Source organism: Acipenser ruthenus, chromosome 11 (assembly GCF_902713425.1).
Source record: "Acipenser ruthenus chromosome 11, fAciRut3.2 maternal haplotype, whole genome shotgun sequence".
Classification (NCBI taxonomy): domain Eukaryota; kingdom Metazoa; phylum Chordata; class Actinopteri; order Acipenseriformes; family Acipenseridae; genus Acipenser; species Acipenser ruthenus.
Window position 1 is genome coordinate 41,490,175 of NC_081199.1, and position 13,168 is coordinate 41,503,342.

At 42.7% G+C, this 13,168-nt stretch overlaps 1 protein-coding gene across 7 annotated transcripts in view; it reads right to left on the bottom strand.

Moving 5' to 3' along the window:
• agap1 (ArfGAP with GTPase domain, ankyrin repeat and PH domain 1) overlaps window positions 1-13,168 on the bottom strand; it is a 202,457-nt gene that overhangs the window by 83,288 nt on the left and 106,001 nt on the right. For all 7 annotated transcript variants that reach the window (XM_034045625.3, XM_059034002.1, XM_034045626.3 and 4 more), the window contains 3 exons: window positions 10,952-11,037; window positions 9,765-9,906; window positions 4,902-5,036 (listed from right to left, as the gene is read on the bottom strand). In XM_034045625.3, the coding sequence (XP_033901516.3) occupies window positions 4,902-5,036; window positions 9,765-9,906; window positions 10,952-11,037 (363 nt within the window). The remainder of the gene's footprint in view (window positions 1-4,901; window positions 5,037-9,764; window positions 9,907-10,951; window positions 11,038-13,168) is intronic.

The window sequence follows — 13,168 nt, forward strand, 5'->3', positions numbered from 1 at the left end:
CAGCGTATTCATTATACGTATCCAGATAAAATAATTACACACTTTTTGGACCACAACACAAACAGTGGCGGCTGGTTATGATGGCTGGTTAAGACTGAGCCTAGCCACTGAACCTCAAAAAAATATCTCTCAAACTGACACTACGCTCCACAACATCCAGAAAAAGACACTATACAGTCCAAGTCAGCAACGTCTCAGCACCGGCTAACCTTTTCCTCTGAAATGCCGCCCGGACGCTTAGCAAAGCAGACAGTTGTGCCGTTGAAAGAGCACATCGTGGCGAGTTGATTACGTTCCTGTCAAGTTTGTTAGCTGCGAAAGCTATAAATATTAGCTAATGAGTCATAAAGAGAGCGTGTCGGCTCAGGCGCTGTGCGTTCGGGCCCCTGAGCTATCTGGAGAAAGGTCAGAGTTGTACCTCACTTAAATCTCAGTAATTAAACAATTCCTGGGACCAGCTCCCTGCTCTGTGTGACCTCGCCAGCCCACTGGGGGTGACCCAGGGGGGCACCATGTGCGGATTCGGGGGGGTCCACACCCTGCAGGACGCTGGGTCGTGGAGCCAGTGTGAAGCCTTTAGATCAATTTCTGTCTCCTAATGAGAAGGCGGTGGTTAAAGAACAGCAAGACAACTCGTTGAATGTGTTATCAAAACACTCCAGGACTCATTTATTTTAATAATCGCCCAGTCCTCCAACTGATTGCACTTCGTTAAAATACAGAATAAAATAAAACAGCAGCAGGAGGAGGAAATGTTTCAGATAGAAAGGCTCCTTCCCTTTTCAAAACATGACCTCTCGCTTGTGCACTGCAGACAAAAATACTGGGTTCAGCGGGGTCTATGGGTACTTAAAGTTTCTGTCAATGTGGCTGAAGCTGACAAAATAATTCCTTTTGTGTAGCTCCATTCGGGAACTCGTGTCATAACACATTTGAATGAAATCTCTGTTTGCAAACCTTGCTTTCAGGTGTCTTGTACTTCTATAGTCCTTTCATTCCTGTTACCCAATCAGCAGCTTCCCCTATTGACTGACACGCTTTCATTCCAGTCGTTACCCAATCAGCAGCTTCCCCTACTGACTGACATGCTTTTCTGCCAGTAATCTGCTTGATCCCTAAGGCAATTATTATTATTATTATTCATTTCTTAGCAGAGGCCCTTATCCAGGGCGACTTACAATGGTTACAAGATATCACATTATACATTATTTCACATTATACAGTTATCACATTATTTTTTACATACAATTCCCCATTTATACAGTTGGGTTTTTACTGGAGCAATCTAGGTAAAGTACCTTGCTCAAGGGTACAACAGCAGTGTCCCCCACTGGGGATTGAACCCACAACCCTCCGGTCAAGACTCCAGTGCCCTAACCACTACTCCACACTGCTGCCTACTGAGGTGAAATGACCTTTGAAGTGAAACAGTATTAGACTTCCTAAAAATAAGCCAAGCCAACTCAGAGCTTTTTTTAACCTAGTACAGTACCAGACATTTTAAAGAATGTGTTATAAAATCTGCTCTTGCAAAACTGCACATTTTAGACCTACAGTATATAGTGACGTGTAGTGCATGAGTTATGAAAGGGTGTTGTTAGCTACAATCACTTTATTTGCATTGAAACAATGGAGGGGACAATCACAACTTTGTATTATTAAATGTGTTTAGTATAAAAAATAATAACAAACCATTTTATCCACTTAATCATGTTATAATCCCAGCATTTAAACTATTGACATATTAAAAGATCATTGATCAAAGGGGAAAACAAATTGAAAATAATGAATACAATACAAATAAAAATAAATAAATGAATCTAAATCTTGTAAGAAAATGCTGCCAGCCGTCTAAAGAATTCCTCTATCATATCTCAATTACTCTCCGCTACGAAAACAAAAGGCAGAGCGAGCGAGTCTGAATGCACTTATTACTGTACATTAGGCTGACATGAGTGTGGCTACAGTGCCAGCGATACAGTAATGGGGATAATTAAATTACCCAGCGATACGCGTGTTTTAATGGGGGGTGCTGCCGATTTATCCACTCTCCTCTGCTCCATTCTGACCTTCAGACAAGCCCATCCCTGACCCAATAAACACTACACGGGGAATGTTTCTGCATTGTATTAGTCCTAATGCACATTACAGACTGTTTACATTAACGCTTATCTAATCATTTAATCCAGACTGCAAAATCTGCCCCTTCAGATTGACCCTATTTAAATAAATTGCTTCTTATTTTTATTCTCCCTAGAATAAACTCTAAACTTACTTAGATGAACTGCTCCAATTATTTTTAATGGTAAATGTTATGTGTTTTTTAAAGTCGCAGTCTCTCATTTCTTCTTAACTTGCTGATACACGTCTTCTATTAATAATCCGGCTCACTTAAAACATGTAAAGCAGCAGAGTCCTGCATAGGCCAGGAATAGTTACTAATCCCTTTCTTTACAGGATTCTGAGTCTAAAAATTGGAAGTGCATTTCATAACAGTCTTGAGTTAAATGTGAGTGTGCTGTTCAAGACAAAGAACCTAGGTGGCACTCACTAACAGTATTATCAGTAATTCTGAGGCGTGCTACAGCAAACTTAGCTCTATCATCTTACAATTCGGGTAGGTGCAGCTAGCACGAGTAATTAGGATTTTAATTAAAAAGCCTTAATAACAAAATTAATTAAATCAGCGTGGACTAGGGCCCAGCACGGTGTTGTCCTATTATTATCTCACTTCAAGTTTAACTCTAGATTCCACCTGGAGGAAAGTAAACAAAAATATAAATAAAGAGAAAGCAGCGAGCTCGTTCACATCATTAATATTATTTTTAATACATCAGACCCAATTTCAAAATTAAGATCATGTGAATAATAAAACATCAAAGTGGATGCTTTAATGGGAGCATCAGGCTAATTCAGGCAAACAAAACTCAACTGTACAAACACACACACAAGCACGCACACACACTCACACACACACCGCTTCAGGCATGAGACCGCTGTCAAGACACTGCAGCGACACGAAACATTAAAATAATCATTTTCAACCTCATCAGTGAATTCCACTTTGCTGGATAATTAAAACACATGATTAACTGTGGATAATGAAATGAAATATGCAGGGAGACAGTGTCAGTAATAATAAGGAGTTTAGCCTTTTCTTGCTCCCGATTTCTGCGGTTGATGGACATGGCAGCGACACACAGACACACACACACACACACACACACACACACACACATTGGGTTATATTACAAGAGACATGACTGCAGCCAAACAGTGCAATCATTAATGGGATAATAACCAGGCATTTAGCGTTGTAATATTCCTTCTCCTCCACATGCAGAACAAAATAGCAAGCCTGCAAGAATGTTTCCCATTGACCCCAGCTCAGGAACTGGGAAACATAAGCAGAGAGTAAACCTTATTATACTGACCCTCAGGAAGCCTTCACTGGGAATTGGTTTGAATGGAATGTAGGTGCATGAAGAAGGTACCAGTTCAGAATGAATTACTGAACATCAAAAGAAAAAGAGTCAATGCTTGAAATTGTTAAGAGAATCTAACATTATATAAGGTTGGGAAAAGGTGATTAATCAAATGTTTTGGTACAAACATTTTTTGGGACTGACAGCTAAAAACATTTGTATTTTATTGGAATTCAAAACACCATTCAAGTCCACGTTTTTTGTTTAAAAAAATATGTACATCTTTAAACTCTATAAACAAAAGCAGTGAGACAGCATGTATATCGAATGACTGAAAGTATATCGAATGACAGGAAGGACCCGGGTTGAGAGAGACAAAATGCATGACGGCCGTTCATAACAAACAGCCAGGCCTGCATGAAGGTTTTACTTTCGCAAGGAACATTTCTGTTTATTCTCTTTAGCCATATTTTTGTTGACTGAGACACACCATGAGCCAGATTGCGGCAGTGATGAAGAAACATTTGCTCTAATCAGCATTTGGGCCGATGGTTCAATCCAGAGAAGATTGGATGGAAGCGTCTGTAACAAGCTGCTTCCAGGGCATTGATACGCGCATCGCGTTCTTGCGTCTGTCACCCAGGTCAACCCTGCTTTGTGAAAGCAGTGTGAAATCGCGTAGCATGACACCGGGTACAGCATGCCATTGTGAAAGGGGCTTTAATAAATTATAAAAAGATTAATCTTTGTATTATTGGCCTTTTAGAAACCACATGCTGTTCTATTCATAAACACATACAAACAATTTATCAAAAGGTGAGATTTACTGCAATGGGCAGCCCATCGAATATGACCTCAAACCGTTTGTAATTGTGTGGCCTAGCGGACAGGATCAGACATGCTAGTGATCCCCTGGATCGTTACACAGAACCACATTCAAAGCCAGGGTGTCCAGCAGACAGGGAACTGGATCAAGAAGCCATCAGCCTCAAAAGCATGATGGCCAAACATCACAGCCCAGTTTCACATTACACTTTGTTGTGATATCTTTAGTGCATCAGTGACTCTGAAAAGTTGAAACTAATTGTACTGGACTGGTACACTTGCTACCATATTTCTGCATTTCTGAACATGGCCACTATGAATATGAACATGCTTCCTTTACATGTAGGTCTTATGCTGAGAAATTTGAGAGGGCATCAATAGCTGCAAGACGAACAGGCTGCGTGACACAGTGCAGTGTGTGAGTTTAAGTTTTGTAAGCAACTTGACTTGACAACTTCCGTTTTCTTGGCAAACACCTACCACCAGCCCAAGCATGCTCTCCAAATCCTTTATTAGAGTAAAGGCAGATTACTGTTATAGCATCAAGCAGTTTCTCTTGGGATCATGACCAGCTATGCTTTTCCTGTGGATCTCTAATGTGTTTGAATGTGCATTAAAGTGCTGGTCAGCGACGACACTGTTAGCCCTTACCGTCCTGGAAGACCCTCTCCACGTTGAGCCCGTAGGTGGCGCAGGTCTCGTAGTACGTGCATCTCTTCAGGTCGTTGGACAGCTTCCTCGCCCTGGCGTCGTCAATGACTCGAGGGTTCGCCGAGCTGATAGCGTCTGCAGAGAGAGGAGGCTTCAGCTTTAACATTCAGTGCAATCAAGCCTTGACTGCTGCAGGATGGATTGCAATTGTGTTAATCGTTCCAAGCTGTTGAATACGAAAATGTCAAATCGCCCTACACCACACCTACGGCTTCATTGAGGTATTGCAAACACAATCACATGAAAGCATTTCACTGTGCAGACTCCTGCATAAGTTACTGCTAGTTTCAGTTTATTAAAAACGTGGTTTATTACCTCTATGTGCTGATTATTGTGCATCATGTCTTCATACGCTATACAATTCTAAATGTATGTAACATGTTTTAAATACCAAACTTCAAACCTTTTAACATATTGTATCCCAATCGGCTTGGAAAGTAGACATTTTTACAGTGTATGCTGGCATCTAGTGGCCGCATGTTGTAACTGCAGCATTCTTAAAAACTCCTTATTAGCACATTGTGGAGATTGACTGCGAGAGCAAAATCTATTTTTACTGCGTGAAAAATTGAATAGAACCTCAAGACTGAGCAGAGTCATTGTACATTTGAGCTCAACACACTTTACTGAGAAATACGTAAGTATGGGAGACTCAAACATTGCTGCTATCTCTACTTGAGATGAACCTATTAGTCTGTACAGGTTTGTGGCAGGCTGAGGCCCTCATGTGAATACGGCTTGTTTGTTTGTTTGTTGCGCTCTCTCCCTGTGCACTGTGACAGCACAGCTTGGGCGCGGTCTTCATTTGTGTTTCTTTAAATACATTGTTGTTGCTGTTTTGTTAATAAAAGTGCGCATCCGCACTTAAACTGCAGCTTTCTGACTCTGAGTCTACTTCCTGCCACTGACCAGCCTTGGCCACAACGCTCCCCTCTCGCTGGGTTATTAGGGAGTTTAACGGCTCACACAAATCTGGGGTATAAACAAGAGCTCGCACAGTTTCATCAGAAGTGCCCTCTTGATTTCACAATCAAACTCCTGGTGAATGAAAAGTCCATGTGTGGTGATTTAACAGATATCCTCTGCTTCAGCAGCACTCTGAAGAAGTCATTGTATGCGTTTGTGGTAGGGCTGTGTTCGAAGGTTTGTTCGCTAGCCAGGGATTCAAAGACTGTTTTAAACCTTCGAAGGTTCGTCAGACGTCATTGACGCACCGTTTTTAGTTTTTTTTTTCCTGTTAACAGAAACTGTTTGACAATATATGAATACTATAAATCACACATTAAATGTCACTAACATGCAAAATTCAATATTTTTATTTGTATAATGCATATTACTTAAACAAAAGTTGTCTCGAAACCCTTCTGCTGTTTGGGATTTTTCTGTTAAATGCCCAGACGACCAAAAAAAAAAAAAAGTTGAATGCAACTGTGCAAGCGATCGTATCACGGAGGCATAACCAATCCCTGGGGTCACTTGACAAGCATAAGTTCATATTATTATTAGTATTATTCATATTTTTAGTAGTAGTAAAATGTGACTGATAACCTGCTTGGAACGGTGATGTTAAATAAAGCTTTGTCCGCTGCAGTTGGTGCTGGTGCAATGCAAGCTTACTGTATAGATCACAAGCAGCATCAATTACATGTAAATAAACAACGTGCATTTTTATTGAAATTATAAAAACATGATTACTGTTCTATATAACGTATTTTTAAACTACATGTGAATGTTTTATTCCATTTATATGGATTACCTGTAAAATAATAGGATTTTTAATCAAATATAAACAAGTAGTTATGGTGACGTCACCAGTGAATTATGTAAATGAGTCCCATCGAAGGTTCGAACCTTCCTTCGGTAATGTGTTCCGAACCTTCAAAGGTCAAAATGTACACTTCGTTGCAGCCCTAGTTTGTGGGGAGTCCCATGCGAATCAAGCTTCATACTGTACATCATTACCTGCATGTAATAAATACTTGTTACCACAAGAGGGGGGTAAAGCACCACTACGAGGTGCAGACCTCAACGAAAGCAGTAATGTGTGGACAGGTATGGTGGTGTGTGTAAAAACTTGATTTTTACCCTACAAGAAAATACACATAACTGATCACAAAAGTAGTGTCAGCAAACCAATGGTGTGGAACAACCAGCTAAAGTGTGTAGCAAATGACACCAGCTGCTCTTATCTACCTCTCATTCCACTACACTGCCTGGCTTCCACTGAGCTTTCTACTTAATCTGGGAGCGCAACTGTTTTAATTCAGTTGTTTGATTAATTAATCAGAGGAACTGTATACGCTATCAGTAGCATCAGGGAAGAGAAACTTTCAGTTTGGAGTACAATCGACTGATTTCATTTTTTCAATATAGTCTAATTCTACCCCATCATGCTTTTATGTAGCCCACCTCCCCAGCCAGCACGTACAGCATGTAGCTCTTCTCATTAACAACTTTCATTTAAATTCAGTGCTCGGAGTTTTCCCTCAGCTACCTGTTCAAATATTTAAAAAAGGTAAATATTATAAATACCAGATGGCAGGAGCTGTCTTTTATTAACCGAATAATTAAAACGTTTTGGGTTTCAACACCTCTCCAAGAGCAGGAGCAGCATACTGCAGTTATGACAATATGCAGTTATGAGTTATGTCAAGTGGTCAGTAAATCTTTTTTTTTACCCTGTGTTACAAAAAAAGATTATTAGGACAGTCTACCTCATTGAGGGTGCATTGGAATTCAGACCGTTTAGTGCAGTCTTCTCGGCCCTGCTACCCCACTGTGGGAGCTGTCGAGGAGCTGGGAGAGGTGCAGTCGGGCTGGAGCACCTGGCCGAGCTGCATCCCTCCCAACACACACCCCCCTGACCTGACCGAGCTGCATCCCTCCCAACACACATCCCCCTGACCTGACCGAGCTGCATCCCTCCCAACACACACCCCCCTGACCTGACCGAGCTGCATCCCTCCCAACACACACCCCCCTGACCTGACCGAGCTGCATCCCTCCCAACACACATCCCCCTGACCTGACCCAGCTGCATCCCTCCCAACACACATCCCCCTGACCTGACCCAGCTGCATCCCTCCCAACACACATCCCCCTGACCTGACCCAGCTGCATCCCTCCCAACACACATCCCCCTGACCTGACCGAGCTACATCCCTCCCAACACACATCCCCCTGACCTGACCGAGCTGCATCCCTCCCAACACACATCCCCCTGACCTGACCCAGCTGCATCCCTCCCAACACACATCCCCCTGACCTGACCCAGCTGCATCCCTCCCAACACACATCCCCCTGACCTGACCCAGCTGCATCCCTCCCAACACACATCCCCCTGACCTGACCGAGCTGCATCCCTCCCAACACACATTCCCAACCTGACCGAGCTACATCCCTCCCAACACACATCCCCCTGACCTGGCCGAGCTGCATCCCTCCCAACACACATCCCCCTGACCTGACCGAGCTGCATCCCTCCCAACACACATCCCCCTGACCTGGCCGAGCTGCATCCCTCCCAACACACATCCCCCTGACCTGACCGAGCTGCATCCCTCCCAACACACATCCCCCTGACCTGACCGAGCTGCATCCCTCCCAACACACATTCCCAACCTGACCGAGCTACATCCCTCCCAACACACATCCCCCTGACCTGACCGAGCTACATCCCTCCCAACACACATCCCCCTGACCTGGCCGAGCTGCATCCCTCCCAACACACATCCCCCTGACCTGGCCGAGCTACATCCCTCCCAACACACACCCCCCTGACCTGACCGAGCTGCATCCCTCCCAACACACATTCCCAACCTGACCGAGCTGCATCCCTCCCAACACACATCCCCCTGACCTGACCCAGCTGCATCCCTCCCAACACACATTCCCAACCTGACCGAGCTACATCCCTCCCAACACACATTCCCAACCTGACCGAGCTGCATCCCTCCCAACACACATTCCCAGCACAATAACCCACCCAGCATTTGTTTTCCCCTGATCATGTAGCCTGGAAATCAAAGTATGCTTATTCCTATAATCCAGGAGTGTATGCTGAGATACACAGGGCTGTCATGTTAATTTAAGGACCCTGGCGCACAACTCCTGCAATATGAAACATTCAATTTGCATTTGTAATGTGTTTCCTATGTGTAACCAATTGCTTTGAAAACAGTCTGTGTTACCCTGGAGTATCGGATCAGGAAAACGGCAAGCAGAATGAACATTACCCCATTTCTGTATTAACCCTTCATTCTTCATCATCTTCACTACCCCTGAAATTGCCATTACCTGCATAGCAGTATAGATAGAACTGATTTTCCAATACTTCCAATAGAAATTAAGAAAATATATTATGCACTCCATTTATAACAGATGTGCCCAAAATGTGTGATGGTAGTAGATGGAGGAGGTTTTCCACGTTTTATATATTGTGGACTGCACAGACAACCATGTCATATAGCGGAGGTTAAGGGGTTAAACAGGTAATAAGCAAACCAAAATCATTTTCTCACTTTTCATTAGTGCCCAGCACAATTGCATTCTTGCAAGCGCATTATGCAGGTTTTCAATTGAACTCCTGCCACCTCACACTGCATTCACCTGACGTTCGCCTGTGAGTGTGTGGCACAGTCGTGTGGTCCTAATACATGCTGCGCAGCAAGGAAGTGGATTCACAGCGTGGTGGGAGAAATTGCTTTCACCCAAGTGAAAATGAAGTCTGGAAATCTAGTAAAAATTACCTATTATTTTTGAAAGCCCTGGCTATCTTCATCGAACGGCCACTGGAAATCTTACCCTGGGTTCCGACCAGCACCATGGGGATGTCGGCAGTGTTGCGATAGTTGGCCATCCGGCTGTAGTAGTGATAGACCGTCTGGAAGCTGATCTCATCCTCCAGACTGAAGACAAAGATGACAGCATCCACCCACAAGGCAAACTGATGGAGAACAAGAAGAAGAAGAATTGTGATAATCCAGAACACAGGGTCCCCGGAACAGCGAGATGAAGTACCTGTGAAGGGGGCTCCCTGGGTCTGCGATCTGCTGACTGCAACTTCATAGAACCCCAGAACCCTTTTCAATACAGCATCCCCTTTACTGATCTGGCACAACCTGGATAGTTCAGTCAGAACCATTAGTTTATAGATGTCTTATCAATAAAGGTATTGGAAAGACAGCTAGAACAAAAGTAATATCACAAATGGACAGTCACGTCTCTAAGTGCGGTATATGCAAAATAATATCTCTGCCACTGAGGATATCCATCACCAGTGGGGGATGATGATAATTATAACAATACTACTACTAATAATAATAAAAAATCATGCATTTATAAATTAATCTTCTGTATTGATATCAAATCACAAACGTAATTTGTTCCAAACTAAAGAGTAATTAGATTATAATTATTTTATTGTAGTATTTTAATAAAATCTTGTAATCTTTGGCTACGATTTCCATTACTGAAATAATTCAAAGTAATTTAAACCATGCCCTCTAAGCATATGCAAGCTGACAGCTCAGGAAATTAGTTTCTTGGATTCTAGCAAATCATAAAGTGTAAACACATTACTGAGGATCTGTGTCTTCAGTCGAATAACTCTGCGTGTAAGCGCCAAAGAGAGCTGCCAGGAATACTTCCAATTACACACTAACAAAAAAAAGTCAATGATCCCTAAATGAAACGGCTTACAAGCTGATCCCTCATGAAGATCCATTCCTTGTTTCTGACAATCATGTTTCGGCACTCTTCATAACATATTCACTGTTTTCCAGATGTCTATTAGTTATTGCGAACACAGCAGAGTGTACGCCTCCTCACAATAATAAATAAATAATTAAATAAGCAAACTCCCGGTTCATTTTCCACAGAAAGAAAGAAAGAAAGAAAGAAAGAAAGAAAGAAAGAAAGAAAGAAAGAAAAACTAAAGTGGGCTACGCTATATAGCTGTAATTATAATAAAGCACATGTGCAATACCCACCTGTGTCTCCGGGGGGCCCCCTTCATCTCTGATGAGCAGCAGGTAGCTCTGACCATCCACCACAATCTCCTTCTTGAAGCGGCCACCTGTCACAAAGACCAGCACACACTGAGAGGGGGCAGAGACTGCCGTGTCTCTGATGCAATACGAGAGACTGCCACAAGAGGGACCCATCAAGGGACAGAATTCAAGAATCTGCCAACTATTCCTTTATTATATAAAATGGAAAATGTATTTATTTAGGAAGAGGCATAAAGCTTTGGAATATTTATAAATCTGCCTCATAGTTTATGATTACCCCTTTCTAAATCAGGCCATAATGACTAAAATTATTTCAAAGTGTAATAACGATAATTTCTATGTCCACTGTGGTGCTACTGTCCCTGAGAAAGTCTCTTGTGTATATATTCAAAATTATGTTGAAAAGGTTCTCCTGGTTTTGTGGCAGTCGATGCGGATTCCATAAGAGTGTGTGAACAAACACACCACAGCCTCCTGTGCGAGAGGCCCTGGTGTGTGCAGGGTTAAAGTGAGTATGTATGCGCTATGTCATCACTACAGTACAACAACAGATGGGTGTGTTTCACTGGGGGGGGGGCAATGCCTGGCGCTGCAATGTTACACTACAGGAAAGGGAACATGGAAGGGGACCTACTGTACCAGGGGGAGGACAGGTACTCATGAAAACAGGGGAAGGTGTATGAGAGGGATCCCTTCAGACAACAGGTACTAATGGGACAAACATTACCTTGACAGTCAAACAAAAACACTGTGAGGGTAACCTATACTCCAGCTACGAAGAGGTGGTGGCTTATCTAACTGCGCCAAAGAACACACGCCTGCAATCACTGCTTTAAGAATAAAAATAAAATACTTCTGTTGATTGTTTTTCAGGTTATTATTTCAGCTAACACTGCATTGGCACATTCTCAACTCCTGTTGTTCCTTCTCTTGTTTTTAACACGTGTGTTAATCAGTGTTTACAACAAGAACATCACGTGCCACGGTTTAGACTGGCTTATTGTAGTTGTAGGTGAACTGCAGCTAGATATGGGGCCTCAGGAAACAGCGCTGTACAGTGAGAGTAAGAGATGACTTCATTCATTCCCAAGCATATTATATTAGCTTCAAGGCAAGCCCAGTTTTTTTTTTTTCTTTTTCGTACAGTGTTATCAGGAATATTCAGAGACTGAACCTTTTACTTTCTCAACACTGCGCCTGGAACCTGGGACCTGTAATACTAGACGTGATTCCATGAGCTGCCCTGGTTCAGGGATCCACAACCTTCTCTCAATCTGTGTCCACTCTTCCTCTGTGGGACGGATTACAGTATCTTGGAGAAGCAGATGATTTAAAACAATCATGGCCAGACAGGATTTTTCTTGAGAAATGCCTGTGTGTGTTCTCCTGATTGGTAAAGTGGAGATCAGCTCGAAAGGATAGCAGGAGATTAAAAGACGATCTGTCCTGCAGAAACTACACACCAAAGCTGGGGCAAGAAGTCTTCAAATCTTTTATTTAATGCTCTTGGGGAGATGTGAAGGTCTCATAACTAACAACTGAAGGTTCATTGATTTCTCATGAGCCTCAACTGATCTCAGTTTAAATGAAATGTCCAGAACTCATTTGGATGCCATGCTTTTCTCTGGGGGAGATAACCAGCAATTGTGATGAATAGATATACATGGTGCTTTAGATTGCTACAACTTCCACTACGGCCCATAGGAGGCGCTGTGTTCCATCACAAATTCACTGCTCTGTGACTACAGTCATTTCTTTTCTTGATAGTATGAAAAGACACACAAAAGACATTGCTACAGTATAAGTGAAAACAGCCCAATTTCTTTATTTATGCCTAAAGCCAAGGAAATTAAGATGTTTAAAAATAAATAAATAAGAAAAGGTTGGCGAAGTTGACATGCTGATTGATTCCTGGCCACAAGAACCAGAAAAGAAGGTGAAAGGGTACATGCATTGGAGGGGAATAGAAAGAGGAAGGCGAGACAGAGAATCATTGCCCAAGGGGGGGGGGGGGGGGGATAGCTCATTACATTCTCGGGTTATGTTTATATATATATGCTATGGATCTCCTCCTGCACACCACACAGTTCGGCTGGAATGATACTCCTCTGTGTTTCCAGAGTTCTGTGTTGATTCTGTTCCCATGTCATGTACAACAAATCAAGTTATGACGCAGCGGAACATGAGGATCCTACT